Source organism: Eubalaena glacialis, chromosome 3 (assembly GCF_028564815.1).
Source record: "Eubalaena glacialis isolate mEubGla1 chromosome 3, mEubGla1.1.hap2.+ XY, whole genome shotgun sequence".
Classification (NCBI taxonomy): domain Eukaryota; kingdom Metazoa; phylum Chordata; class Mammalia; order Artiodactyla; family Balaenidae; genus Eubalaena; species Eubalaena glacialis.
In genome coordinates this window covers 190,567,842-190,593,715 of record NC_083718.1, presented here as the reverse complement: position 1 = coordinate 190,593,715, position 25,874 = coordinate 190,567,842, and the positions used below count along the sequence as shown (strand labels likewise).

Below are 25,874 nucleotides of genomic sequence, written 5' to 3'. Positions count from 1 at the left end.
TCCTGGGCTCTGGCTCCTCTGGTGCAACGTCTGCTTTGGCGCAGGAGGGAGGAAAGAGGGCTGGCTTCACAGGCATCTTCAGAAGGGGGGCAGCCTGGCCACGAGAGGGGCTGCGGAATGAGGCTGGAGGAGAGAAGGCCGATGACCCCCTGCCCAGAGCATTGTCTGCCCTGTCGTCGAGTATATGGGGGCACCCTGGTTCTGGGGACTCCAGAGCACAGCAAGGTCCAGGGGTCAGAGATGGCATCTGGTCCCAAGGAAGAACTCCCCCCAAGAAAGGGCCATCTGGAGAGAGCAGTGGTCCACAGAGCTCCAGCGCCCTCTGGCGCCCCCTGATGGAGGCTTTAGCTGCAGGCAATGAGCAAACAAGCACCATTCCTTGAATTCTGACCCCGGTAAGGTACCCTGCCTAGTGCTTTACGATGTAATCTCAGTTCATCTTCACAGTGAATTAATACTAACAGTTGACACATATGGCATTTACTGGCTACCATGCCCTGGCACTTCACTAACTTTTAAAATCTTTGTTATAACATAATGGGGCAGGCAGTACTGTTATACCCATTTACAGATGAAGAAACTCAGGTACAGACAGAAAGGACAAGTGACGGAAAGGTCATGTAGCTAGTAAGTGGAGGAGATGAAATTTGAAGCCATCCCCCCAGGCTGCAAAGCCTTTGCCCCTAATCTCTGTCAGGGCTGGGCAAGTACCCACTGCAGCCAGCCAAGGAAAGAGCGTGTTCGGGCTGCCCCCCAAGCCCAGCTCCTATGGCTCCCCTTGGCTCAGGGGTTAGGCAGCAGGGCCTGGCCCCCCCGAACTGGGTGGGGTGTGGAGGACCTGGCCCCCTCACAAGGCAGTGACAGATCCAAGCCATGGAGGATACTGGCCCAGAAAAGGCAAACCCTCCCGTAGAGCCCCTAATTACGGGGCCAATGAGCGTGGCCGCTGAGCCGTTACCTGGTGCCAGGCCTGCCTCCCGTTCCCGGGGGACCTGTGACACTTCTCAGGCAGGGAGGGGGCGCAGGGCAGGGAGGAGCCGGCCTGGGCAGAAGGCAGCAAGCAAGCGAGCAGCAGCCTTGCCGGCAGCAGGGCTAGCATGGGCAACGTAAGCATGGCCCCCACCCCAGCCCGCTCCCAGGCGGGAGGGTCAGGCCTGTGGGCAGGGGAGAGGCAGTGGTGGGGGATGGCTGAGCTCAGGTTGCCCCCGCACCAGCTCAGCTGGGCCACCCCAGGCCCCATCCTTTCCCCAAAGGCCCCATCAGGAGACAGGGGCTAGGCTCGTGTTGGGATTTGCCCCAGTCCGGCAAGGAGAGACAGGGTGGTTGCTGGCCAGGTCGGGGGATCAGTCTTTCCTGCAAGTTGCAGGTGCCATGCACCCCTCCCCTATCCCCAGCTGCTGCAAATGTTCCCACCCGCTGCAGCAGCGCCTGTGCCTCCTTGCCACGCCGGAGCCTGGCCCTCTGCCCGTTGATGAGAAAGGAGTAAGACTGGTGCCGTGGCCGCCCTCGCTTGGGGTCCAGCCCAGCGTCCTCTCTCTTTTCTGTTAGCCTCTCAACCCCCCTGAGCAGAGACCAGCCAGGGCTGGGAGTTTCCCAGGAATCCATGGTCCTGCCGCTGGGGGGCTAGGTTTGAATCTTAGCCTGGGAAGAACCTGAGAGATGATGGGGAAGGGGGCCCAGAAAGGGAAGTGGCTTGACCGAGGTCACACAGCGAGGGTGTGCCCGAGCAGGACCCTGGCCCAGGGTGTGCTGGTCTTTGGAGCGGGGTTGCCCTCATAGCCCCCTCTCCCGCTCAGAGCGTGGAGCACCGCGTGCTGTCACGGGATCCATCCGCTGACCTGGAGACCAAGCAGCCTGACTCGGGCATGTCCTCACCCAACACCACCATGTCGGTCCAGCCACCGAACTTTGACCTCAGCTCACCCACCAGCACCCTCTCCAACTACGACTCCTGCTCCTCCAGCCACTCCAGCATCAAGGGCCGGCGCCCCCCGCATGGTGAGTGGGCCTGGGAAGAGGGAGGAGGGAGAGCAAACTGGAGCCAGACCACTGCGCCCTGAGGACCATCCCTGGGCCCACTCTGCCTGCAGCTGACACTGGAGCCTGCCCAGGTCACCAGGAGGGCTGGTTCTGGTGAGGACAGGTGACACGCTTGTGGGTGTCCATCACAGACATGCCTGTACATCCACAGGTACCCTCCCACCAACAAAAGCCGCATGCACCCCACACGCAATTCAGTATCCTCACGCACAAAATGTTCCCCAGACATTACACACACCTACCCACACTCAAAGAGTGCACACCTACACATGTGTACACACAACATACAGGTATGAATGCACAGCCACACGTACAGAACCATACAGACACCTATGCTACATGTGCGCACTCATGCACCCCAGGTCCACAGACCAGTGCAAACACATTCATAAGTACAAAGAAGCACGTACACACATTCACGAACATACACAAATGCACACTCAGGCAGAAGCCAGGCACACGTGTTCACACATGCTGACCGCGCCCTGAGCTTAGGTGTCTGTCCACCTGCGATGCCTGCTTTACGCCGCCAGGTGGTGGCCTGCAGAGCTGCTGGGGCCCCCTGCAAAGATGCGGTGTGGCCGTCCATACTCCTGCTGCCTGCCCGGCCACATCTGCTCCGAGGAGCCACCCCTCCACCCTCCAGGTGGCTCTGCTCCGTCAGCCCTGTCTTGGAGCCCGCGGCCCCCTGCCAGTTCCCCTCAAACCTGAGCACAGGCCTTTCCCCAACGAGTGCAGGGCTGCAGGTGGGCAGGGCCAGGGTGAGGGTGAGGGTGAGGGTGAGGGTGAGGGTGAGGGTGAGGGTGAGGGTGGGCCCAGCCCTGCGGGGCCCACAGTGGGGCCCACAGTGGGGCCGTGTCAGGCTGCACCCGGAGCCTGCCTACTCTCGTGGCAGGTCGTTTCCGGGCAGGAGAGGGTCTTGGGCCTGGGGGCAGCCTCTTTGCAAACTCCCAAACCCAGCCTTCCCTCTGTCCCAGGACTTCCCAGCACGAGAGCTGCAGACATACAGAGCTACATGGACATGCTGAGCCCAGAGCCGGGCCTGCCCCGGAGCAGGATGGAGAGACCCAAAGCACCACCGCCACCACCCAGCTTCCCTCCACCACCCTCACCCCCAGGCACCCAGCTGCCCCCACCCCCGCCAGGCTACCCAGCTCCCAAACCCCCCGCGGGGCTACAGGCAGCTGACATCTACACGCAGACGAAGAACAAACTCCGCCACGTGGAGACCGAGGCCTTCAAGAAGGAGGTAGTGAACTCTCCCCAACCTGCCTGCCCTCCGGCCCCGGGAGTGGGCTGATGGGGGGGCAGCAGAGGCCAACAAGTGGCCCGGCTCGTGGATACAGGGCGGGCGGCGGGGGGCGGGGGGCGGTGGTCCCTGGTCCAATGGCCTGTTCAGGAGTCAAAGCTTCTGGTCAGCCCCATGGCGGCTCAGGGCTGAGCACTGGGGACAGAGAGATGAGGAAGACAAAGCCAGCACCCTTTGGGGAGTTGGGGGGCAGGGCGGGGGGAAGGAACATATACCCAGATAGCCATGCCTCTCCGGGAGCTGGGTCCTCACCACCTCTTGCACAGAGTGGCAGGGAGCTCATGGAATCGGCAGAGAATACGTGCAAACTGCTTCTCCACAGACGTACACGTGCCCAGCTCCGGGCTCAGGTGGAGAAAGGGTCCCAAGGGAGCGTCTTCCAGGTGGGAGATGCAGGCAGTGTGAAGGTGAGGGCTGGGAGGAGGAGGGTGGAGGCAAGGGCAGGGAGCACCCGCAGGGCTCAGCACTCTCTCAGCATTGGGGGCTGGACGTGGGGGTAACATGGAGGCTGGCTCCCCAGTTTGGGGCTTCAGCTCCCAGGTGGGTAGACAAGCCAGTCCTGAGATGGGAGCCCTGGGGAGAAGCAAGCTTGTAAGAAGGGGCCGAATCCGGTGCGGGCACTTTGAGTGTGGGGTGCCCGGATGCAGGGCCTGTAGGTTCCTGGCTAAGGCTTTGGAGCAGGGGAGGGGGCAGAGGGCTGGTCTGCACAGCTCTGAGAGTCCTGGGCAAGGAGGCCCAGAGGGAGCCCTGGGGTTCTGGCCAAGAGGACAGAGGGAGGCTGGTCTGAGAGGGGAGGGCAGCCTGAGGCCCCAGGCAGCTGAGTGTGGGATAGCAGACAGAGCCCCCCTAGGGTCCTGTGGGAGCCCTGACCTTGTAGTTCTCTCTCGAGCCCAAGGCAAGCTGCTCCAGGGCCAAGCTCAGTAAACAGTTCCCACAGGTGACCCACATCGCAGGGCCACCGGCTGGGGGAAGGGGAGGACACAGCTCCACTGCAACTCTTCTTGCTACCTCAGACCAGGCTCTCAGTGGGTTCCTCTTTCATCTCCAGAAGGTGAAGGGGGCCCAGGAGAGGCCTGCAGGGGGCATAAGGCCAGCAGACTTTGCAGGCCAGGCGTGTGGGCCCTGCCCCAAGCCACAGGACGGGCGGCCCGGCCTGCGGCCCCTCCCCTGAGCCAGAGCACCAGGACTGCGAGGTCCCGTGCCTCTCCCGGTGCGTGCGTGCCCGGCGGCAGGCGCTGGGCCGCTCCACAAGGGCCCTTTGTGTGCCCCGCACCCCCCCCAACTCCCCAGCTTTTTCCGGACCGCGGGCAGGAGCAGGGTCGTGGCTCCAGCGCCTCGGGGCTGCAGGGGGCGCCGAGGGGGCAGGCTGGCCCAGAAAACAAATCCTGCGGTGTCGCGTTTCCCTGCAACGTGAACCCGGCCGGGTGGGGCTTGGAGGGTCCGGGGCCACCGTGGGGACGCTCGGACTGGGGGTGGGGCGGGGGACAGCCCCTGCCAGGTGACTTGGTCTTTGGCCCCTCCGCCTCCTGTCTTTCTTCCCGGGCTGGGCTTAGTGGGGGGCAGCTGCGACGGAGTGGATTGCCCGCGCTGTCACCCGAGCCCGGCCTGCCGCCCCTGAAACCCGAGGCTTGGGCGCGGGTGTCGGTGTCCCTTACGCAGCCGGCGATGGTTTCCAGATGCGGGAGGGAAAGGGCGGGGGCGTGACCCGGAACCCGGGGGGCCAGACGTGGGGGGCTCCACTGCCCGTGGTGAGGCCCAAATTCTGTCTCTGGCGGATGGAGGGGGTGAGTGGGGGGATGAAGCCTGGGGTGCTCAGCCCAGAACGGAGGGAGAGAGGCGCAGGGGGGCGGGGCCACATCTGGCCTGCGGGGTAGGCGCGGCGCAGCAGCCACGTGTTGACAGAGCTGTGGGCGCCCCCGTGGCATTCCCGACTGCTGGGGGTTTCGGCCCGGGATTGGCAGGCCCTGGGTGATGTCAGGCCGACAGAGCTCTTAGGCGCTCATCGGCGCGGGAGGGCGGGCTGGGCTGTAACCTGAGAGGGAGGATCAGGTAGCGCAGGTGTCGAGGCCATGCCGCCCCCGCTGCCAGGTGCACAACGGGGGCCACCGGCACGGTCGCAGGTAGGAGCAGCCCCAGGCCGGGGCCGGGCGACGGAGGGCCCTGGGCAAGCAGTGGACTTCCTCCGGGCGGAACTCCCGCGAGAGAGGGTTCCGCGAAGCCTTGGTTTCGCGTGGGACCGTCTGGTCGCCGGGAGTGGGGTGCGGCTGAGTCCTTAGCGCTGCCTAAGCTGGGAGCTACCCCTTCTCCAGCTCCCCCTGGCGTTTGGGCTGGGCCACCCCGCCCCTCGGCCCGCCCCTTCTAGCCACAGTGGGGGGCCCCTGCGCCCCTTGGCCCGCGCCCAGAACCCCTCCCTGTGGGGCCGACCGAGAGTGCCCTTTCACCGAGGCCCGCAGGACCCTCGCCCCATCCCCGCTCTGAGAACAGGAGGGTCTGGGACCGCGGCTGGCCACGAGCCCCCGGAAGGTTAAGAGCTGGGAAGGCGGGCGGGGGGCGGGGGGGGATGTGGGAGGCGGAAGGGACAAGTGTCCGAAGCTCACTCCGCCCGCTGTCTTCCCGCAGCTGAGCTCCCGCGACGGCCGCAACGGGCTGCGGAGGCAGGACTCCAGCCGCAAGCCCCGCGCCTTCAGCAAGCAGCCCAGCACGGGGGACTACTACCGCCAGCTGGGCCGCTACCCCGGGGAGCCGCTGGCCGCGCGCCCGGGCATGGCGCACAGCGAGGAGGTGCGTGCCCGCCAGCCCGCACCCGCCGGCCTCCCGGGACCCGGCCGGGCCGCCCGCGTCTCACTCGCTGGCCCCTCCGCTCCCCCGCAGGCGGCGCAGCTCCCCGGGAACCACGTGCACAACGGCTGCGGCGCGGACCCCAAGACGTCCAGGGAACTGCCCCCGCCGCCCCCGCCGCCGCCGCCGCCCCTGCCCGAGGCCCTGAGCTCGCCGCCGCCCGCTCCTCCTCTGTCCTTCGAGGGCTCTGGCCCTGGCTGCGGGCAGCGTCGCTCCTCCTCGTCCACTGGCAGTGAGTAGGGGCGGGTTGAGGGGTGGGGGGCGGCGCTAGCCCTGAAGGGGGAGGGAAACCAAGACCCCCCTCCTCCCCACCCCCCACCCCCCGCCCCGGGCAGCTGCCACTGCCCTGGTGCTTCCTCTTTTCCTCCTCGATCTTTCTGCAGCCCCACCCCAATGAGGACTTGACCCTAAGGGGAGGCTTGGAGTTGCTTTAGGTCCTGCCAGAGCAGGACTGGGCTGGGTGACCTGGGGCAAGTCCCCTTCCCTCTCTGGCCCTGCCTTCCACCCAGTAGGGAAGGCCTCCCAGCTCTGGTGGCTGCTGTTTCTGATGAGCTGGTGCTAGAGGGAAGCTCGGAGAAGTAGAATTAGCTTCAAGGAGGCAGGGTTGCTGGCCAACCTTCTTCCTGCCCCATGCCTATCCTGAGTCACTCTTCCACTCCTGGTTGCTTTCTCTTGTTCTCCCAAGCTAGCTACAGCCCAGGGCCTGGCTATAGGGTCAAGGCCAGTAACCCATCATACTCTGCCCTCCCCCTCCTGGTGAATCCCCTGAGCATCCTTTTTTAAGAGCTAGACTGGTGACCAGGATTCCTGGGCTTCTCTTCTGAAATGCGGGACAGTCTCCTGCATGCCAGGGCTCCTGGAAGGCCCAGGAGGTGGTATCTGGGTGCTGATGCGTCCACTCCAGCCTGGCAGGGGGTGGCCGAGCTGCCTTCCTCACCCAGCCACTCGGTTCGGGGACCATGCTTACTGGTAGCATCCAAAGCTTCATTTCCCTGACTAGGGATGCAAGGCTGCAGTAGCGTCCAGGGTAGGGCCAGCCTGGGCTCCTTGGGGTACCTATGGAGCCGCAGCCCCTGCAGACCACAGCCCATGGTAGCATGTCCACCGTCAGCTGAGCCTCCAGAAAGGCCCCCAACTTTGAGGTCAGTGTCTTCCCTTGGCAGACTTCAGCAAGGCTGAAACTAGGAACAGAAGAAAAATAGACTCTGGGCTTCTCCAGACACCCCTTCGCAGCAGAACCTGGGCTGGGTGCCCTATCCCATCCCAATGCCAAGATTGAGGCCCTTGCTAGGGGGGCCAGGGCCAATGGCAGCCCAGCCCAGCCCTCAGGGGCACCAACAAAGCTGGGAACTGAGCGGACCACCCTTGTGGAGCCCCAGAGCAGCCTGAGCCCGGGTCAGATGGACCGCAAAGTTCCTCCTCTCACCGGCCCCCCCGCCCCGCCCGCCCCCGCGCATCTCCCCTCCTCCTGCCCTCCCTGGCCCTCTCTTGCTCTCCGTGATGTCCTAGCCTCACCCCAGCCCCCCCCCCCCCAACTTCGCTGTCACTTCTCTGCTCTCGGCCCCTAGAAGTGAGAGTGCTGAGACACAGGAAGAGTGAGTTGTTGCGTGCGCGGCTCCTGGCTGAGGCGCGGGGGCGGGGCGCAGGGCACGCTCAGGAGGAGCCAGGCTGACGGGCTGGGGTCTTGAGGAAAGGACGGGACCAGGGTCCGGCAGGCGAGGGGTCCTGGACACTACAGGTTCTACCCGCATTCTGTGCCGGGCAGACGGTTTTGCCTAAAGAAATGAGCCCGCAGCCGGCGCCCACCGGCACTTTTCCCTTTTTCCCCTCCCACTACCGCGCTCTGGGATCCCCAGCCCGGGGAACCCAGAAGCTGTTGGCCCCCTTTTTTCCCCTCACCCAGTCCTGACTCCTTCCTCAGTCTGTCTCTAAAGGCAACCCTCCCCCAACTCCATTCACCTCCGCCGGCCTCGTCGGAAAATGCAAACTCCGCGCCGCGCATTTACATGTCGTCCGCCTGGCCCCTCGTCCTGAGTGCCCCCACCCCATATCCTTAGTAAGGTCTCGGCTTTCCCGGGTCCGCCAGAGCTGCGCTGCGCTTTGCCGTAAGTGTGCTCCGTCTAGGCTTGCAACCAGTGCGTCTGCGCGTGTGTCTGTCTGTGGGTGTGGGGGGGGAGGGGGCCGGCTGGCTTCTGGCATCCAGGGTCCCGAGTCTATAGCCATGGACGCCCCAGGTGACTCAGTCCAAGGGTCACTGGGGTTTGCTGGTGCAGAGAGATGGCCAGAGGGAGGCTCCACCCTGGCGGGGCCGGGCCGGGCAAGCCGGGACAAAGGTCGGGTGGCTGGCCCCAGGTAGTGTTCTGGAGCTGGGCAGTCAGTGCGCTGCGCGGAGACGTTCGCTAGAGGCCCCAGGGCCGGCCCAGGAGCCATCATGAACTCCCAGGGGCCTCCAGGCGGGGGCTCCACACCCCGTGAGTAGGGTCGGGAGGATGGCTGGGCTGCGCGGGCTGCCAGCTGAGGACCCGCCTCTGGGGTCCCCGAGAGCTGCCTGCGGGACCCGGGACCTGGAGAGCTGTCCTCTGAGCCCAAGGGAAGGCCCCGGCCTGCGCTGACTTGGGGAAGGGGGCAGCAGAGGGCAGGTAGGGGGCGGCGGGGACGCGAGCCTCACACCAGGCCAGCGTCTCCTCTCCTGCCTCCGCGCAGGCACCAAGTCTTTCAACATGATGTCCCCGACGGGCGACAACTCAGAGCTACTGGCTGAGATCAAGGCGGGCAAGAGTCTGAAGCCGACGCCGCAGAGCAAGGGGCTGACCACGGTGTTCTCGGGCAGTGGGCAGCCGGCCTCCCAGGTAGGCGATGCGACAGACGCCCCAGCCCCTCGACCCCGCGCACCCGGCACTCAGCCCCGCCGCTTCTCCCCGCAGCCCGACTCGCCGCTGCCGCCGGCCTCGCCGGCACCGTCACGGGCGCGGAGCCCCACCCCGCCGGCCGCGGGGTCCCAGCCACTGCTCAACGGCAGTGTGGCGCCGGCGCCGCCTGCCACCCCTGCGCCGGGCGTGCAGCTCGACGTGGAGGCGCTCATCCCCACGCACGACGAGCAGGGCCGGCCCATCCCCGAGTGGAAGCGCCAGGTGATGGTGCGCAAGCTGCAGCTGAAGATGCAGGAGGAGGAGGAGCAGAGGCGGAAGGTGGGCGGGGTTGGGCTTCCCAGAGGGCCCTGGGGTCCGCACCTGGGTCCACAGCCCATGCCCTACATCATCCCCCAATCTGCCCGGGACCTTTCAGCCTCAGACGGCTCCCATTACCTTTGGGAAAAAGCACGATTGGACCACCACCCCTCTCCTGGGACGGTTCCTAGTCTCCACCGCCAGCACCACCCCCCAACAGCCTGTCCTTTAATGAGATGGCAGTGTTTATCAAAGTCTAAGATGCCCTCAAATCGCCTGTGATCTTATTAAAATGCTTTTTCTGATTCAGGTGCTCTGGGTGGGGATGGGATTCTGCGCTTCTGACAAGCTCCCGGGTGAGGTTGACTCATCCAAGGGACCACATGAGTAACCAAGAGGCTTTTGGTCGTAGTCAGACTGGCCTGGGCTCTTTCCCTGAACTACCACTTTCCACTGATACTGAGCTTCATCCAGCCTCAGGTTTCTCATCTGTCGGATGGGTTGATCATCCCTGGCTGGCAGGATAGTTTGCCATTGATCTGCTCAACAGACATCCCCCCCGGCGCCGTCTATGTGTTACACACTGTTGTCGCCTCTGGGGATTCACGGTGAATATGTCAGGGCCGGGGGGTGTCAACCAACAAGCAAGTGATAAGTCGAGTGATAAGTGCCCCCAAGGAGACAAAACAGGGCAATGTGAGAGAGTGAGCAAGTGGGGAGGTGCTCTGATGGGGAGGGCAGAGGACTGGGGCAGCCCTAAACCGACCATCCTGTTTGGGTTTGGGGTGGTGGTAGGCGAGGAGAAAGTGATGTCTCAGGTAGACTTGGAAGATGAGGAAGAAGTGGACAGGGGAAAAAGTGGGTCAAAGAGCGAGCAGGAAGGACCGGGAAGGTCTGACAGTCAGAGTGGGTGTGGTAGCTCCAAGACAGTACCACTGAAGGGGGTGGAGTGGAGACGTCAGGAGTGGCCAGATCACTAAGGCCTGGCCTTGAAGACAATGGACTTTCTCCTGGAGTAGTGGGGAGCCTGGGAGTGGGGTTAAGCGGAGAAGTTGGCATCGTCATATTTGTATTTGGGAAACTTCTTTGTGTGTGGGACTGTGGTGGGCCAGGATGAACTGGGAGGCCTGTGAGGAGGTGACGGCAGCCCCCCCCCCCACCTGGGCTGGAAAAACCTGGCACTAAAATGAGGAACAGATGAGACTATAAGTGCCCGGCAAGCCTAGCTCTGTAAGTTGTATTATTATTCCAGGAGTCAGAGAGGGTGGGAACAGGAGTGAAAGCCACAGCTTCAGCCACTTTAAGGGCCTCTCATTCAGCAGTAAAACTGACAGCATGGACGGGGAGGTCTTGGGCCGCAGGGGAGTTTGATTAGGGGTCATCTGTCTGGGGTGAGGAGCGGCCTCGCTGGGATCTGGCCTAGAAATCGCAGACCTTGGATGGGGAGGGAGAGGGCTGCCGTCTGTCGCAGCTTCAACGCCTTTTGCATGTTCCTTTGGTGGTGTAATGAGCGACCGAGCCAGGTGTGGAGACCCCATCTGCCGGCCCTGCCTCTGCAACAGCGCCCAACGACCGGCTGTGTCCCCGCCAGCGACCAGAGTGGACACTGCCCAGCGCCTGGAGCGGCGGCCTGGGCCGAAGCCTCGTCCCAGTGTAATGGCCCGCCGGCCAGGCGCGGCCCGTCCCTGCAAACGCAGCCCCGCGGAGCCATTACACCACCCGGGACATGCAAAAGGCGCCCCCGGCGGCCGCTGCGAGAGCCGGGCCAGAGGGAGACGCGCCTCCCTCCCCTCTCTTGTCTTCCCCGCCTTAGCTGACGGCCGCCAGCTCGTGCTGCTACCCCCGCGAGGGCTGGAGGTACTCCCGCGAGCACAACGCCATCCTCGGGCCCTTCGGCGAGCTCATGACCGAGGCCGACATCCTCCGCATCGAGCAGCAAATCGAGAACCTGCAAGTGTTGCACAAGGCGCAGAAGCTGGAGGCGCGCCTGGAGCAGCTGGAGTTGGAGCTGGAGCAGCTGCTGCCCATCTCGGCCGCCCTGTCGGCGCCGCGCTTCACCGTCGACCCGCGCCGCATGCACGGCCGCGCCGCCAGCCTGCCTGCCTGGTGCAGCAAGATCTCCACGCTGCTCAAGAGCATGGCCACGCTGCTGGCCGCGCTGGGCGGACGGCCCGCGCACCTGGCCGAGCTACTTGCCGCCGACACAGGCCAGCCGCTGCCGCCGCTGACCGACGCCCCCTGGCGGCCAGGCCCGCTCTGCTTGGGCCGCTCGCATTCGCTCAGCTGGTGCCGCGAGGCCGTGGCGCGCGAGATCCTCGAGTGCGGCGTCTCGGTGCGGCACCTCCGCGCCACCTACGAGCGGCGCGCCCAGGGCTCGGCGCCCGCGCGCGGCCCGCCCCGAAAGCTCTCGCTGCCCGCCGGCGCCCCGCGCCGCGAGCCCATCCTCGAGGAGGACTACGTGGCGGCCGGCACCGGCGAGCCAAGCGCCGCCGCCGCCAACGGCCTGCCGGCCGCGGGGGAGCCCCTGGGCGTCCTGGGCCCGCCCGAGGCGCCAGGCCGCCAGGCGGCGCTGCCCGAGCCCGAGCAGTTGGCGCGCAGGCCGCCACCCTCCACCGAGCTGCGAGACGTCCAGGACTACATCGACATGCGCAAGGAGCGCATCGTCTACCTTTTCCTGGAGCACTGGCGCAAGTGGACCTTCCGCGGCCCCGGGCGCCACGCCCAGGTGCGCCTGCGCAGACTGCTGCCCCGCGTGGTGGGCGCCGGCGCCGGCGCCGGCGCCGACCCCGGCCCGGAGGCCGCCGACGCCTCCCAGCCGCCGGCGGGCGATGGCCCGGACGAGCGGCTGCTGCGCCTGCTGAAGCAGCGGCAGGTGGTGGGCAAGCTGCTGGGCCACTGGCGGAGCCTGCTGCGGCAGGTGCCGGCGCGCCAGCCTCGCGGCCCGAGCCTGGCACACGGCTTGTACTGGCCCGAGCACTTCTTGCCGCCCCTCGACGGCGGCGCGCCCCGGCGCTACGACAGCCTCACGCTCGACCTCTTCATGCTCGGCTACTTCCAGCTGCTCGAAATGGGCCTGAGCCGCGAGGAGCGCAAGTTTCGCCACCTGCTGTGCTACGAGATGTTCGACCGGCTGGGCAGCCACCCGTGGGAGCTCATCCGTCTCTTCCACCGCGTGGTACTCGAGGAGGTGGAGGCCGGCCGGCGCGGCTGGAGCGACGGCTTCGAGGACCTCAGGCGCCAGTTCTTCGGAGACACCCCGGAGGCTGAGCCGGCCCGGGAAGAAGAGGTGGAGAAAGAGCAAAAGGAAGGGACAGATAAGGAAGAGAGGGAGCCGACCGAAGAGGCCGCTCCAGCTCAGACGGGCGACTGGCCAGAAGGGCAGCCAGAGGCGCCGGCCCCTGCGCCGCAGCCCCCGTCCCCACCCCCGCCAGCCGCACCTCCCCCGACGCCGGACCCTCCTAGTTCCGAAGCCCCCGCCGAAGAACCCCTGGAGCTGGTATCTGAGATGGGCGAGTTCAGCAATGAGGACATCTGCCGGTACATCGACCGCAGCTTCTCCTTCTGGAAGGAGAAGGAGGCAGAGCTTTTTGACATCTGAGCCGCAGAATTCGGAATTTACCTTCGAGCGTCTTAACCCGGGCCTGGATGCCTGTCTGATGCCCTCCAGAGGTCAGAATACGGCAGGAAGAAACCAGGACAGGACGAGTGGCCTTGGAAAAGCCAGAGTGCCCAGAACCAGGCTGCCTCAGCCTTTGAGATCCCACGGTGGCCAGTTGTGGGGTGTTGGCCGGAATGGGCAGGGCACGGCACAGAGCCAACCAGGTGTCCCCCTCTGGCTCTCCAGCGATGCCTGGCTCCGTGTGGAGCCAGGTGGAAGAAGCAGCCCCTCTGAGTGCGGGACTGTGGGTCCCCCTTGGGGCAGTGTGGCTCTCTTTCTCTCTTCGGTTTTTCACTGGAGTTCATAGCTACCTGTTTGGCTGAGGTCAAGGGAGCCACATGTGCAGTGTTCGTGTGACGTGTCCAGACCCTTTCTCCTCTGTAACATGCAAGTAATAAAACACTTTGCTGTAAGCTGCCTGTGTTGGATGCCCCCACCCCCATGTCATTGCAGCCACACGATTGTAGAGCTAGCGTCTACCCCCTCTCAGAATAGGACAGGCATGGAACAGAAGGTCCTTCACAGTGGAACCAGGGACCGGCCTGAGCCTCTCTGAGCAGGCAGGATCTGTGGAGGCCCAAGTATGAGTCTGCCCAGAGATTCTGGGCCAGGGGCCTGGAGCCATCTATCCACCCCCCCTGCCCCCCACCTTGGGGAGTCTCCCCTTCTGCTCCTCTCCTACGCCTCCTACACTCAGCTCTGACCTCTCCGGCGCCGCCTCTGGGACACGGGGGCCTGAGTCTTCATCCATTTGCCCTATAGAAGGGCATCAAAAGAGTCTCTTCGTGCGACCCCATCTGTGTCCCGTTGTCCCTGACTCATGCAGGTCCCCTGGGTGGGGGAACACCCCCGCTGACCCCCGTGTCCCAGCCCATGCTGGCCCTGAAGCCTTGTGCTGTGTTTCAGGAGAAGGAGGAGGAGGCCTGGCTGGCCAGCATGCCCGCCTGGAGGCGGGACATCCTGCGGAAGAAGCTAGAAGAGGAGAGGTGAGCTGAGGAAGATGCGGGGCTTGGCAGGGTGTCTTGATCGTGTCCCTGAGGTGGTGGCACCAACTAACACCATCTCTTTTCTTCCAGGGAGCAGAAGCGGTGAGTGTGGGGCTGGGCCCAACCTGTGTCCCCTCCCCCCACCCAGTCTCAGTCCTTTTGCCCCTTCCTCCAGCCCCATCTTGAGCGCATCCCCTTGTCACTCAGCCCTGTTAGCACAGTGTCTTTGCTCCCAGTAATGCCACCAGACCCCTCTCCCCCAGGAACTTATCCACTGCACCTCAAAGTCTTGCTCTTACGCTATAATGACCTGTCCCCAATTACCCAGCCCCCATCTCCCGTTAACCTACTCTTTCTGCCTTGCAGTTAACCCAACCTCAGTATCGATAACCTAGAGCATCTGTCCCTCAGATCTTTAGTTTCTGCCCTTAGTAATCTAGCCGAGTGCTGTCTGATAGATGTATAAGTTGAGCCACATATGTAATATTAAATTCCTAGCTGCCACAGTGAAAAAATAAAAGGATGAGTGAACTTAATAGTCTATTTTACTTAACCCAATAATAATAATTATGAAAATCATTGAGATGTCTTACACTCTTTTTTAAAACTAAGTCTGCGAGATGCGATGAGCATTTTGCACCTACAGTGCGTCTCAGTCCCGACATTTCATATGCTCAACAGCCACACGTGCTTAGCGGCTACCTCATCAGCAGTGCAGGTCTAGCCATGGTCTAATAACCTGCCCCTAATCACCCAGCCCCTGTCTCCTAATAATGTGGTCCCTCTGTTCCCCAGCAGCCCAACCCCAGTCCCTGCGAACTCGGGTCCTAGCCCCCGCACCACGCCCTCCTAACTCTCTGTCACAGTGTCACCCAGCACCTCTGTTTCCAGTAACGCCCCCAGCCAGCAATAACCCAGCTACAGCCTCTCGCTTTCCCAGCTCCTGTGTGTCCCCCAGTGACCCCAATCTGCCCCCAGTCAAGCTCCTCTGTCCCCAGCAATCCCGCCCACATGCCTCCTAACCCACCCCCTGTCCCCAGTCACCTTCTACCCCTACAACCCATTGCCCTGCCCACCATTCATTAGTGCCTCTGTCCCCAGCAACCCCGCCCCTGCCCTCAGTAACCCACTCCTTGCCACCGGTGACCCCCCCCATGGGGCCTGGCCCACCCTCTCACCCTTGCCCGGGATTGTGCCCCCCACCCCACGCCCAGGAAAGAGGAGGCGCGACAGAAGCAGGAGGAGATGCAGCGGGAGAAAGAGCAGTCGGAGAAGCTGCGGACGCTCGGCTACGACGAGAGCAAGCTGGCGCCCTGGCAGCGACAGATCATCCTGAAGAAGGGGGACATCGCTAAGTACTAGACGCCGCCCTCCTGCTCGCAGCCTCGCGAGCTTGGGGCCGCCCCCAGACCCCGCCCCGGCCTGCCAGGCCCAGGCCGAAGGGCTGGGAGCCGCGCCGCCCTCCCCTCCCGCTCTGGAACCCCTCCTTGACCCCCTACCCCGGGCACCCCCCCTCCCCCACCCCCACCCCCCGGCACCCGCATCCCCAGCTCCGGGCGACGCTGGAGCGCGCCCGCCGCCGCAGTCGCCCAGAAAAAGTGCCCAAGCTGTTGACGCAAAAAGACGCTGCTTATTTGCATGCCTACTTACATATATTTGCATGTTCGTTGAATGTCAAAGTGTGCAGAGCTCTCCCCAGCCCCGTGGGTGGTGACTTTGTTTTCCTGCGGGTCGCGCGCCCGGCTGCCGCCCCCTCCCCTGCACCCCGGAACCCGCGTCGCTGGCGCATCCTGGGCGGAGGCAGGCCCCGCGCTCGGGGAAGGGGTTTTCCTCTCTCCCTGACCCAGATCAGCGCCCGGCCCAGCCCCGGCCGCATTTCCCATCCCCGCCGAGGGTTTCCTCTCAGTCATTTGTTTACCAGAAACGATGAAAACTGCAAACTGCTCGTCGGGACAGAGTTGCCGCTCCCGGCGCCCCACCTCCAAGTCTGCGCGCCGTCCCCAGCCAGGCCCCGCACTCCCCGGACCCTTTCACTGTCCTGGTGGAGTGAGTGGAGGACGAGGGATCCTGAACCTGTGTCTCCAACTGCTGCCTCCCCGGTCCCCGCCACCTCGCACCCGCATTAAAGCTCTCTCAGCCGCCCGGGGCTCATGCTCACTCTCACTCGTCGTCACCGCGACTTCCGCTCCTCGGGGTAACTGGGCCACGGCGGAGCCAGAGGGGCAGGCTTGGGCTAAGGGCCACACTGGCCTCCACCGTGTGTGGCAAGACTTCTGGCCCTTTCGACGCCCCTGGGAAACCAAGCCTGGGCCACTTAACACCCCCTGTTCCGCGGAAACACCAAGCAGCAGCTTTTTTTCATAGATTTAATAATACCAAGGCCTCAGCCAAACACAGGCCGAGAAACAGCTGATGGTCGTTGGCGCTTCCTCGCCTTAACTAGAACCCTGGGGGGGTGCAGGGGTGAGGCTGGCTGGCGCTGCTACGCAGGGCCGTGCCTGGGGCTTAATAAGTGACATTAAATGTCTACACGCATAAGTAACCGTACTTAGGGCTTCTGCAAGGGCCACCAGAGCCTCGAAGTGGCGGGTGGGCCCCGGCGTTACGGGCCACGCTGCAGACGGCTCCGCAGGTCCTCGGCGCAGCCGTCCAGCCCCATGCGCTCCAGGGCGGCGTAGACGGCGCCCAAGCCCGCGGGCTGCTGCTGGCGCCAGCGCTTGAGCATCTCGTACTGCTGGTCGCGGAAGCGCCTGACCTCTACCTCCACCGCCTCGATCTCCGCCTCGCGCAGCCCCAGCGTGCGCACGAACTCCTTCCAGCGCCGCGCGGGCACCGCGTCCATCACGTCGTAGAGCTGCGGGCCCGGCTGGAGTATGGCGGCCGCCGAGCCTGCAGGGGGCGCTGGCGAGGGCGGGGGCGGCGGGCCTGCGGCCAGAGAGAGCCAATGGGGAATGCGGGCAGGGGCCAAGCGGCAGGGGCCCGGCAGGGCAGGGAGGTCCACCTGGTCAGTTAGGGGACGGGAAGTGGGCAGGTGGCCTCAGGAAAGCACAGCTTATCACCTCGGACTCAGGAGAATGGGGTCAAGGCCTCAGGGCCCTGAAATCCCTTACCAAGAGCTCTGCTGGGCAGCTGGTCCCAGGACCAGGTCACCTCCGGGCAGGGCGCCTCCTGGGCCTGGGGAGAGCCAGAGGTCCAGCTGCTGCCTACCAGCTGGACGGTGCAGACCTTCTCACTGCTGCTGGGTGTTACCAGAAGGGTGGGGCTGCTGTCCGGGGGTGAGAGGTGGGTGGCCTGGAAGCCAAGAGAGGCCCCAGGTCAGCCTCGCTTGCCTGGCTCTGGGGCCTCTGGCCAGGGGTGGGCATCCCTGGCTCAGTCAGCAAACATCCCCCAGTGGCCGTGCTCTCTCACTGTGACCCAGTAGCAGAGCTATCTCTTCTGCCTGGAATGCCCTGCCCCTGCTGCCCCCTCCTTGTTCCGCCAATCCTGGTAGAGGCCTCGCCGTGGTGATACTCTTCCTACTGAACTGTTCGCTTCTGTTTACCTGTCTGGACCCCCGTAGACTCAGAGCCACTTGAGGATGGGCCCTGAGCTGCTCTCACTCACTGATAACTCAGCACATGTGTTCGTGAGGTCTACTCCGTGCCAGCTACCAGGCGCCGCGCTGGGATCACGAGTTATAGTAAGGCCCAGCCGCTCAGCTCCGGAAGGCTTGCTCACTCTCATCCTAGAACACTACTGAGAATCTTACCTGCAGGGGGGTCAGGGCCTCCACCCCAGCTTCACCTGCTGAGAGACACAGAGAGTCTAATCAGCAACCAGGCAAGGCTCCGGAACCTGCGTCCCTCTGCACCCACTCCCAGCACTCCCTGCCTCAGTTTCCCCCACTGCATCAGGCTGAATGGGCTCTGGGCTACCCATCCTGACCCCAGGCCTCTAGGAACGTGGGCGCGTGTGCGCTTACCAGGAACCATGGCCTTGCAAAGCTGGCAGCGGCGGTATGTGTAGGTCAGGGTGGCACCAAGCAGGAGTGGGACCACCAGGCCTGCCAGGAGCACCTGGACCCAGAACACTGAAAGAGCAGCTGGTGGGTGGTGGGTGGTAGCCATCCCCCACCCTCCCCTCAGCCCCTCCCAGCTCTCCCACTGGAGTTTCCATTTCACCACCTACCCTGCCTCCAGCCACAGACAGCCACACAGGGCACAGGACAGCCCCCAAGGGTGCTCCTGCAAGGGGAGGGGATGCGGTGGAGGGTGAGGGAGTACACACCGCGGGGGACTGCTCAGGACCACCTGACATCTTCTCCATCCAGGAGGCCCTTCCCTCCTGAGAACCTCACTCTACCCAAGAATGTTCCCCAAGTACTGCTGAAACGTCACTGGTGTCCATAACAATAACAAGAAACACTACTTATTGAGCTTCTTCTAGACTAGACTGAGGGTCACTAGAATGTCAACTCTGGGATTTGCCTCTTTTGTTCCCTGTTGTTTCCCCAGCACCTAGAACGGTGTCTGGAAATGATAGATGCTCAAGAAACACTTGTGGAGCAGATGAGTGAATAAAGTTAGTCACCCCTTAATCAGAGCCCTGGGGAGAGCCACTAACACCCCCACGTTCAGGTGGGGAGGCCACAGATCGGAGAGGTGAAGTAACTTGCCCAAGATCCCTCCGAGAACAAGGGGCAGATCTTGAATCTCAGCCCAAGTTTTGAAACTATATTAACGCGACTCTCTCTGTAAGTGACACATCCTATCCTTAACGTAGGGCTGGAAGGATTACTAAAGGAAAGTATGACATAAAGTGAAGATATGCCCCCTTATTTATCTGACATAAGGTGAATTCAAATTTCTCTTTACCATCCAGTGTTTGCCTGAAGTGGGACCCACTTACCACAGGGCCAAGCCCCCTCCTCCCTGACCCGCGATCCCCACTCTGCTCCCAGCCTCCCTTCCCCCAGCCCAGGGCAGCCAGGAAGTTACGTGGGGCAGGACACGCAGCTGTTGCCATATTCATAGAAGCCGGGCAGGCAGGTCCCACAGTGAGTGTCTCCGCTGGAACCTGTGGTCCGGGAGATGGTGTGGGTCAGGACGGGAGAGAAGGAGGCAGGGGAAGGGTGTGGGAGTAGACGGCCCGGATCGGGGGTACCCACAGGGGGCCCGTGTGCGGCGGTGCAGGGCCTCACAGTCTGGGCACGGGTGGCAGCGAAAGGGAGAGCTGTGGGGACACTGGCTGACAACGCAGTCCATGAACCAGCCTGGCTTGCAGCCGCAGTGGGTGTCCGCCACCGCCGAGCAGTTCTTCAGGGCCACCTGGGAGGCTGGCAGGGGGATTTGGGGAGACGGGGGAGAGCAGAGACTGTCAGAGCCAAAGAGCCCCACAGAGAGGCAGGACAGGTCCCCTGGAGAATGGAGATGAGGAGAGCAGAGACAGGGCCACCCCCAAAGTGAGAGAAGTGTGGGGATCACCACAGACCAGAAGCTGGAAGGTCACCAGGATGAGAGGGCACAAAGGCATCCTGAGGCAGGATCAGGGTAGAGGGCACCGGGGTGGGGTGGGCACAGGGCTCTCCCAGCCAAAGGCTGGGCTCGAGCCAGCCACTTTCTTCAGAAAGACCCTGGCCAGGGCCTGTCCTCCAGAGCCGCCCTGCCCCCAAGCACTAGGCAGCCCCTCACCCTCCTCATCACAGGCCTGGCAGCGGGCACAGCGGGTCTTGTGGTGGTTCTCCCAGGCCAGGAAGGTGCCCCGGGGGCACGGGAGACAGGTGGGGATGCCACAGGGCTTTGTGCAGGGGGCCTTCAGGTAGTGCCCTGTGGAACCCAACCTGGGGTCAAAGAGGGCTGCCGCCTTCCCCTCCGCCTTCCTATCCCGGGCTCCCTACTTCCCTCCCAGCCCCCCCTCGCCCCATCCCTGGCCTGCCTACCACCACTCCCCAGCCCTCCTGACCCCCGCCTGCCCCATGGGCCCTCACTTCCCGCCACGTCCCTCCCACCCCTTCAGCTGCTCACCTGCTGGACAGCCCCTGCAGCAGACCAGACCACTCCTCTTCTGGAAGCTGTGCACACAGTCACACCTGGGGCTGGGAGTGCTGCCCTGGCCCTGGGCACCCAGCAGGAGGAGGAGGAGGGCCTGCGGGACAGGGGCTGCTGGCTCCCAGCCTGGCTGCCCAGGCAGGGGACTCTCTCTAGCCGGTCTCCCCACCCTTCAGAGGCTCCAGCACGTGCCCACAGAGCAGCCCACTTCTCAGGTTCTTGCCCCAAAGGGGTGCCCATGGGTGGGGCTCTGGACTAACTTCCTTCCCCTGTGCACAGACCAGGCTTGGGAGAAGCAGAGAAGAGGGTTCCCGCCAGCCCCTCTCACAAGGCTGGGCATCAGGCGGTCCCCACCCCCACCCACGCCCTTGGTAAGGTGGGGGGCCCTGATCTTTCTCTGCCTGGGGCCCCCAGATCCCTCCGGCCCCCGAGAGGGTGTTTCCTCTCGGCGGAAGGGCCCCACCCCGGCTGAACCTCTAACTAGGTCGGAAGAGGGGCCGGCCCAGCCCCCAGCGAGGCCGGATCGGAGACTCCTATCCCCACCCCCACCCCATCCCCGCGTCCCCTTCCTCCGCCGCCTCGGGGACTCAGGCCCCAGCCAGGCTCGAGGTCGTGCCCCCGCGACCCCACTCACCGCAGTCAGCGCCGCTGCACACGCCCTGGGCCGCGGCTCCATGGCCCTGGGCGCCACGCTGGGCCCTCGACCCGACCCGGGCTTCCCCGCTCCGCCCGCCGCGGGTGGGGCCCAGGCCGGCGCCCGCAGGCCCGCCCCGCCCACCCCGCGCCGCCCGAGGAGCCCGCCTAGGGGGAGGGGGAGGGGCAGGGCGGGGCCGCCGGTACCGGGAAGCGAGCCCCCAGGCCGAAGCCCGTACCTGAGCTCACCTGAGGCGGCTGGTGGGCGAGGTGCACACAGCACAGGGCTGCAGCCAGGTCCCACGCCTGGGTTCTAGCTTCAACCCTGAGACCAACGCTTCCTAGGGAGGTGACCTCCCCTCTCTGGGCCTCAGAGCCCGCCCTCAGCCATGAGGGGTTGGGCCAGAAGTATCCAGGTGGGAGACCCACCCTCCCCACGTACTGCGTGCCCACCCCCCCCGCCCTGGAGGGGAGTTCTAGGGGGTACTCTCAGCAGAGCCTGAGACCATGGCCCACCCTGGCATAAGCTCAGAGGGGTGGCTCAGGGCAGGGCCCTCTAAGGTACCACGTGGGGGAGGGCACCTCGTGGGGGGCTCTAGTGGTGGACCTCATGTCTGCGGCAGGGGACAGGGGTTGATCTTGGGAGTACAGGTCAGGCGATCTCCGCCCCACTAATTCACTTCTCCCACAGTCTCTTCCAGCAGGGCCCCACCGGAGGGAGGGGGCGGGAGCCCAGGGAGGCGCCCAAGTGCACCTGAGTCCCGAAAGGGGGGCGTTCCAAAAGCAAAGGACTCTTTCCGGTGGAGTATATACAAGTCTTTATAAAAGAATCAAAAGCTCAATAAATATGCAACTTTACACGGAGCCCAACCCAAGGACTAGGTGGGTGGGTAGGTGGGAGGGAGGGAGGGAGGGAGGGAGGGAGGTGAGGGCAGGGGAACCGTCCCATTTGGGGCCAGATGAGGGTGGAGGTGGGAAGGGCTGCCTGGGATCCCAGCCCTGGAGCCCAGCCCAGAGGCTAGGAGCTGGTGACTTCAGGGAGTATGGGGCAAGGGACCCTGCCTAGGCTGGGGGGCAGAGGCACAGGCAGGTTAGTGACAGTGACGACTGTGAGGGGGTCCTGCAGCCTGGGCCTGGGCCTCTGCTGAGCCCTCCTCCACTTCCATCCAGTCTGGCAAAGTGCAAATTGGGCCCTGGGGGCGGTGGCAGGGGTCCTGCCCAGCACTCCGCTCGTGCACACCTAAGGCGGCAGCTGGAGCAGGGGCCGGCACACCCCAGGAGGCGTGCTGTCTGCTGTCCCTTGGTCAGTGGCACCCTTGGGAGCCTCCCTCTGCTCAGACCTCCCTGCAGTGGAGAGGAGGGGAGAGGTGGTCCTTCCTTGGCTGAAGGCATTCGGAGGGGCTCCAGCCACCCTCTCCTCCCGACCGGAACCCTCAGGCCTCTTCTTCACCACTGCCCACTGTTTCATCCTCACCAGGCACTGAGGCCGGTCTCAGGCTCCCTCTCCCATACCCGTCCCCAAATGCCATCTGCTCCCCGCCATGATAGTGCCCCCAGCACACTGGGCCACCTGTCCTCCGCCCCAGGCCAGGCCACTCACGAGGCAGTGAGGGTGGAGTTAAGCAGCAGGGTGGTCCTGATTCGGTAGAGCTGGGCCAACGTCAGCTTCCTGTGCTGGGCAGAGGTCCCTGGGGGGGGCTCAGGCTGGACCCTGGGCGAGGCCCGCGAGGACAGCTCTCTGCTCCTCCTGGTGGGTCCTTTGGGCTCCCCACCTGGGTAGCCGGCTCCACCCTCCAGCTCTGACAGCTCGGGGCCACTGCCAGGGCCTGGTGCCCCCTGGCAATCCCAGCTGGGCCCAGCTTCCTGAGGGGAGCCCTGAGTCCTGGTGCCAGGGACGGTAGCAGCCAAGCAGAGTTCCGACAGGCTGCGGCTAGGGGCTGGGGGCGCTCCACGGGTGGTGGCCCCCGATAGCAGCTGGAGGAGACTGGCCTCAGATTTGGACTTGAGCAGGTGGGGCAGACAGGGCAGCAGCTGGACAGGAGTGCGTCGGCGGAGGCGGGGCGAGGGTGGGGGTGAAGGGGCTTGTGATGACTCTGGGGGCCGGAGTGCTGGCTCCACCGTAGGGGCTGGGGCCATAAAGTCTTGCAGGGAGGTCGGGGAGAGGGTGCCGTAGGCGGAGTCTATGGAGCAGGAGCGGCCATCCACTGGGCCCAGGGGCAGCAGCTCGCTGGTGGGCGTGACAGATGAGGCGGTGGTGCTGAGAGAGGTCTCGTCGGATTGGGAGCTGAAGGGGCCGCCCTCGAACTCAGGAGAGGACAGCATCTCCCCAGGCTCCACCACCACCATGGCCAGGGTCTCCGTGGAGCCATCCGAGACACTGTGGAGCCGAGAGGAGAGTCAGCCCAGCCAAAGGAAACCGAGATGGCCTGGTGCAGCCCACGCTGGGCAATGCAGAAGTCTACAGCCTCTGCCCTCCTGGAGCTCAAGGCTCAAGAGATGGCAAGCAGGTGACACCTGAGCCCACAACACAGGTATCAATAATGGTGTCTGTCGTGACCACGGCATCTCCTGTTGGATACAGTCTAAGAATCTTCAGCTCAGCTCCAGGCAGCTACCACTAATGTACCAGATTTGGCACTCAAGTTGAAAACCGTTTGCCATCCTCCCCCGGACTCTGGTGGGAGACAGAGCCCCCATCCCCACCCCCACTGGGTTCACATCATAAAGCCGTTCAGAGGAAACGGATGTGACCGGCCCTGTCCAGTGCTAATGGCCTCGGGGTCAAGAGTCGTGGCTGGAGTACCTGCCCTGCTCTGGCTGGCTGGGTGGTCCTGGACAAACGTACCAGCGCTGCGAGTCGAGGCTGTTGCTGCTTTTGCGCAGGATGGTAGGGGAACTGGCCGCCGAAGTGCTACTCTCCCCTCCTTCCTCCTCCTCGTCGTCCTCCTCCTCCTCTTCCTCCTGCTCATCCTCCTCCTCTGCCAGGCTCTGCAGGTGCTGCTGGCCGCCTGGGTGCTCCTGCATGCGCAGCTGCTGAAGCTGGTTCTGCGGGTGTGGGTGCACAGGGCCCCAGCGGGCTGTGAGCAGCGGCCCCCACCAGGCCGCCCTGCCAGCCTGCCCACCGCTCTGCTCTCACCTGGGCATCGTAGATGGCGTCCACCCAGCCACGGCACAAAGCCTGGCCGCTGGCCTGGAACGTGTAGGCCCCCACGGCGCTGTGGAACTCGTTCAGGTAGATGAGAAGGAAGGACCCTGGTTAGGAAGGGCTCGCCTCAGCGCTGGCTGAGACCACGGCCCCTGCCCGTCCCAGGCCCTGCCCAGGGGCGGCGGGGCCGGGCTCCTCACCAGGGTCCCGAAGCTCCCGGCACACGATCTTTTCCACCAGCAGCGGTGGCCTGATCACCTTGGTCCTCTCTGCCTTCTTCACCGCCTTGGTCACCAAGAGCAGGTCGGTGAAGAGGAAGCAGTACACGTCCATCTTGGGGACGGGAGGCCGTGGAAGCAGGAGAAGCCAGAGGTCAGGGCCAGGGCAGGGACCCTCAGCCTGTCTGCGGCAACACCCTCTCCTGGGAGTACTGGTGTCAAACACCTCCCTTCCCCGACTCCCCACGAATCTGAGAGTAAAATTCAAATGAAGGGCAAGCCGATTTTCTTTCATCAAGCGATATACTTGTGATTTATGCCAGTTAAAAGTTTACATTAAAGAGGAAAAGGAAGGTGGTTTTAAAATCACGCTTTGTAGGCTCTGGGTTACACAGTGCCTGAAAAATTAATAGCTCAGTAGCAAGACTCTGGGCTGTTCCTGTCCTGCTCACGGAAGGTGCCCCCTCCTTCCCACCAGGAACACATGTGGCACTGGCAAGTGGGCTAGAATGGCACCTGATGGGCTGGGACCCCGCTGCTGTATTTGTAAAGAGTAAACGGCAGGCAGATAATCATCCCTCATACGATCATAAAGTCACCAGTTCTTAAATTGCCACCCAAGTGACTGGGCAGCTAAGAATCACAAGAGGTCCCAAGGAAGGGGTGTTCGAAACCCACAGGGTAAGAGGGGGTGGCGCGAGGGCCCTGGGTGTGGGGTGGAGTCACCTTGCTGTCCTTCCCCTCCTTCATCCTCAGGCTCCCTTCCAGCAGCAGCTGGCGTGTCTCCTCAGGGGAGGCGCCAGGGATGGGTGCCGTCAGGTCCAGATGTAGAAATTCCTTCAGGAGCTGGGGGTTTGAGGGGGCAGGTGCTGGAGAGGTCAGAGTCTGACTCCTCATCTCAGCGGGGAGTCCTCCAGAGAGATTCCCAGCATAGCCTCCCATCTGTCTGCCAGTTTGGCCCTTCCTCGCTCCCAGCAGGGCCAGCGACCCCCGCACAGATGGAGGCGCCCACCTTGTCCACCTCGTCGTTGCTGCCCTCCACCACCTCGTAGGCGTCGATGCGGCTCACGACAGCCGCCAGCCGCTGCCTCTCCTGTCGCTGCCGCATGCACGCGTTCACGTGGTGGATGAAGCGCTCCACCGAGCCGATCTACGGGTCGGCCAGGGCAGTTCAGGTACAGGGCCGGGAGGGGCCGCAAGCCAGGGAGGGACCCTGCCCGCCGCCCCAGTTACCATGGTGACGACGGCCTCCTTGGCGCGCGGCTCGTCGGTCTTCCTTAGCACCGACTTGAGCAGCAGCGGGTACTTGGTGAGCCGCTGGTGGGGCTTGGCCAGCATGTCGCTCAGCTTCAGCCGCTGGCACTGCTGGTGCTTCTCGGCCCACTGCGGCGGGGAGGCGGGGGCGGGGCTCATGGCAGGCCACGCCCACCGCCAGCCCCCCCTGCACCTGCCGCCCAGGTGGGCCCACCGTCCTGTGCCCGGGCCCACCAGCGAGCCCCACCCGCCCTCACCGTGACGTAGGCCCGGAAGAGGTCGTTGTCGCGTAGTAGGCCCCGCATGTACTCCATGCAGCTCTCCTCCTCCATGCAGTATCGGATGTAGGGCTTGAAGAGGGAGCCGAACTGTCGCAGGGCGGAACAAGCACAGCACCGGTTACCGCGCGCTCCCCGCGGGCTGGGCCCGGCCCTCGCTCTTCCTTACTGCCTTTCGCGACCACCGCAGGGGGCAAGCTTATTGTCCCTGTTTTCCACGTGAGGAAGCCTCAGCGAAAGCGATCACCCTCGGCCAGGTAGCAAGGGTACATGGCCACGTGGGGTTCACACCAGGGCAACCGATTCTGAATTCCACGCCTCT

At 64.1% G+C, this 25,874-nt stretch overlaps 3 protein-coding genes across 17 annotated transcripts in view; 1 reads left to right on the top strand and 2 right to left on the bottom strand.

Annotated features, from left to right (window-relative positions):
* ESPN (espin) overlaps nucleotides 1-15,366 on the top strand; it is a 30,736-nt gene extending 15,370 nt beyond the window's left edge. The window contains exons 6-15 of one of the 3 annotated variants that reach the window (XM_061187150.1): nucleotides 1,797-1,998; nucleotides 3,018-3,289; nucleotides 5,969-6,130; nucleotides 6,221-6,419; nucleotides 7,756-7,782; nucleotides 8,891-9,036; nucleotides 9,112-9,375; nucleotides 13,919-13,998; nucleotides 14,089-14,100; nucleotides 15,213-15,366. In XM_061187150.1, the coding sequence (XP_061043133.1) occupies nucleotides 1,797-1,998; nucleotides 3,018-3,289; nucleotides 5,969-6,130; nucleotides 6,221-6,419; nucleotides 7,756-7,782; nucleotides 8,891-9,036; nucleotides 9,112-9,375; nucleotides 13,919-13,998; nucleotides 14,089-14,100; nucleotides 15,213-15,360 (1,512 nt within the window). In that variant the 3' untranslated portion in view covers nucleotides 15,361-15,366. Of the gene's footprint in view, nucleotides 1-1,796; nucleotides 1,999-3,017; nucleotides 3,290-5,968; nucleotides 6,420-7,755; nucleotides 7,783-8,890; nucleotides 9,037-9,111; nucleotides 9,376-13,918; nucleotides 13,999-14,088; nucleotides 14,101-15,212 lie in introns of all 3 variants that reach the window. The other 2 variants (XM_061187149.1, XM_061187148.1) reach the window with 2 other exon arrangements.
* Nucleotides 15,367-16,356: 990 nt separating this feature from the next.
* TNFRSF25 (TNF receptor superfamily member 25) lies at nucleotides 16,357-21,269 on the bottom strand. Its single transcript, XM_061184143.1, has 13 exons — nucleotides 21,223-21,269; nucleotides 20,907-20,915; nucleotides 20,659-20,825; nucleotides 20,306-20,504; nucleotides 20,001-20,194; nucleotides 19,668-19,802; nucleotides 19,145-19,312; nucleotides 18,975-19,053; nucleotides 18,166-18,221; nucleotides 17,960-18,067; nucleotides 17,747-17,784; nucleotides 17,109-17,289; nucleotides 16,357-16,923 (listed from the first exon to the last, which is right to left on the bottom strand). Exons 1-13 carry the CDS (start codon nucleotides 21,267-21,269, stop codon nucleotides 16,601-16,603), a joined length of 1,704 nt encoding a protein of 567 aa, XP_061040126.1. The 3' UTR covers nucleotides 16,357-16,600.
* Nucleotides 20,094-25,874, bottom strand: part of PLEKHG5 (pleckstrin homology and RhoGEF domain containing G5) — a 29,805-nt gene continuing 24,024 nt past the window's right edge. For 8 of the 13 annotated variants that reach the window (XM_061185054.1, XM_061185052.1, XM_061185058.1 and 5 more), the window contains 9 exons: nucleotides 25,532-25,642; nucleotides 25,254-25,403; nucleotides 25,033-25,170; nucleotides 24,747-24,866; nucleotides 24,003-24,135; nucleotides 23,794-23,909; nucleotides 23,503-23,702; nucleotides 22,258-23,034; nucleotides 20,818-22,001 (listed from right to left, as the gene is read on the bottom strand). In XM_061185054.1, the coding sequence (XP_061041037.1) occupies nucleotides 21,992-22,001; nucleotides 22,258-23,034; nucleotides 23,503-23,702; nucleotides 23,794-23,909; nucleotides 24,003-24,135; nucleotides 24,747-24,866; nucleotides 25,033-25,170; nucleotides 25,254-25,403; nucleotides 25,532-25,642 (1,755 nt within the window). In that variant the 3' untranslated portion in view covers nucleotides 20,818-21,991. Of the gene's footprint in view, nucleotides 20,310-20,817; nucleotides 22,002-22,253; nucleotides 23,035-23,502; nucleotides 23,703-23,793; nucleotides 23,910-24,002; nucleotides 24,136-24,746; nucleotides 24,867-25,032; nucleotides 25,171-25,253; nucleotides 25,404-25,531; nucleotides 25,643-25,874 lie in introns of those variants that run through there. The other 5 variants (XM_061185053.1, XM_061185064.1, XM_061185057.1 and 2 more) reach the window with 3 other exon arrangements.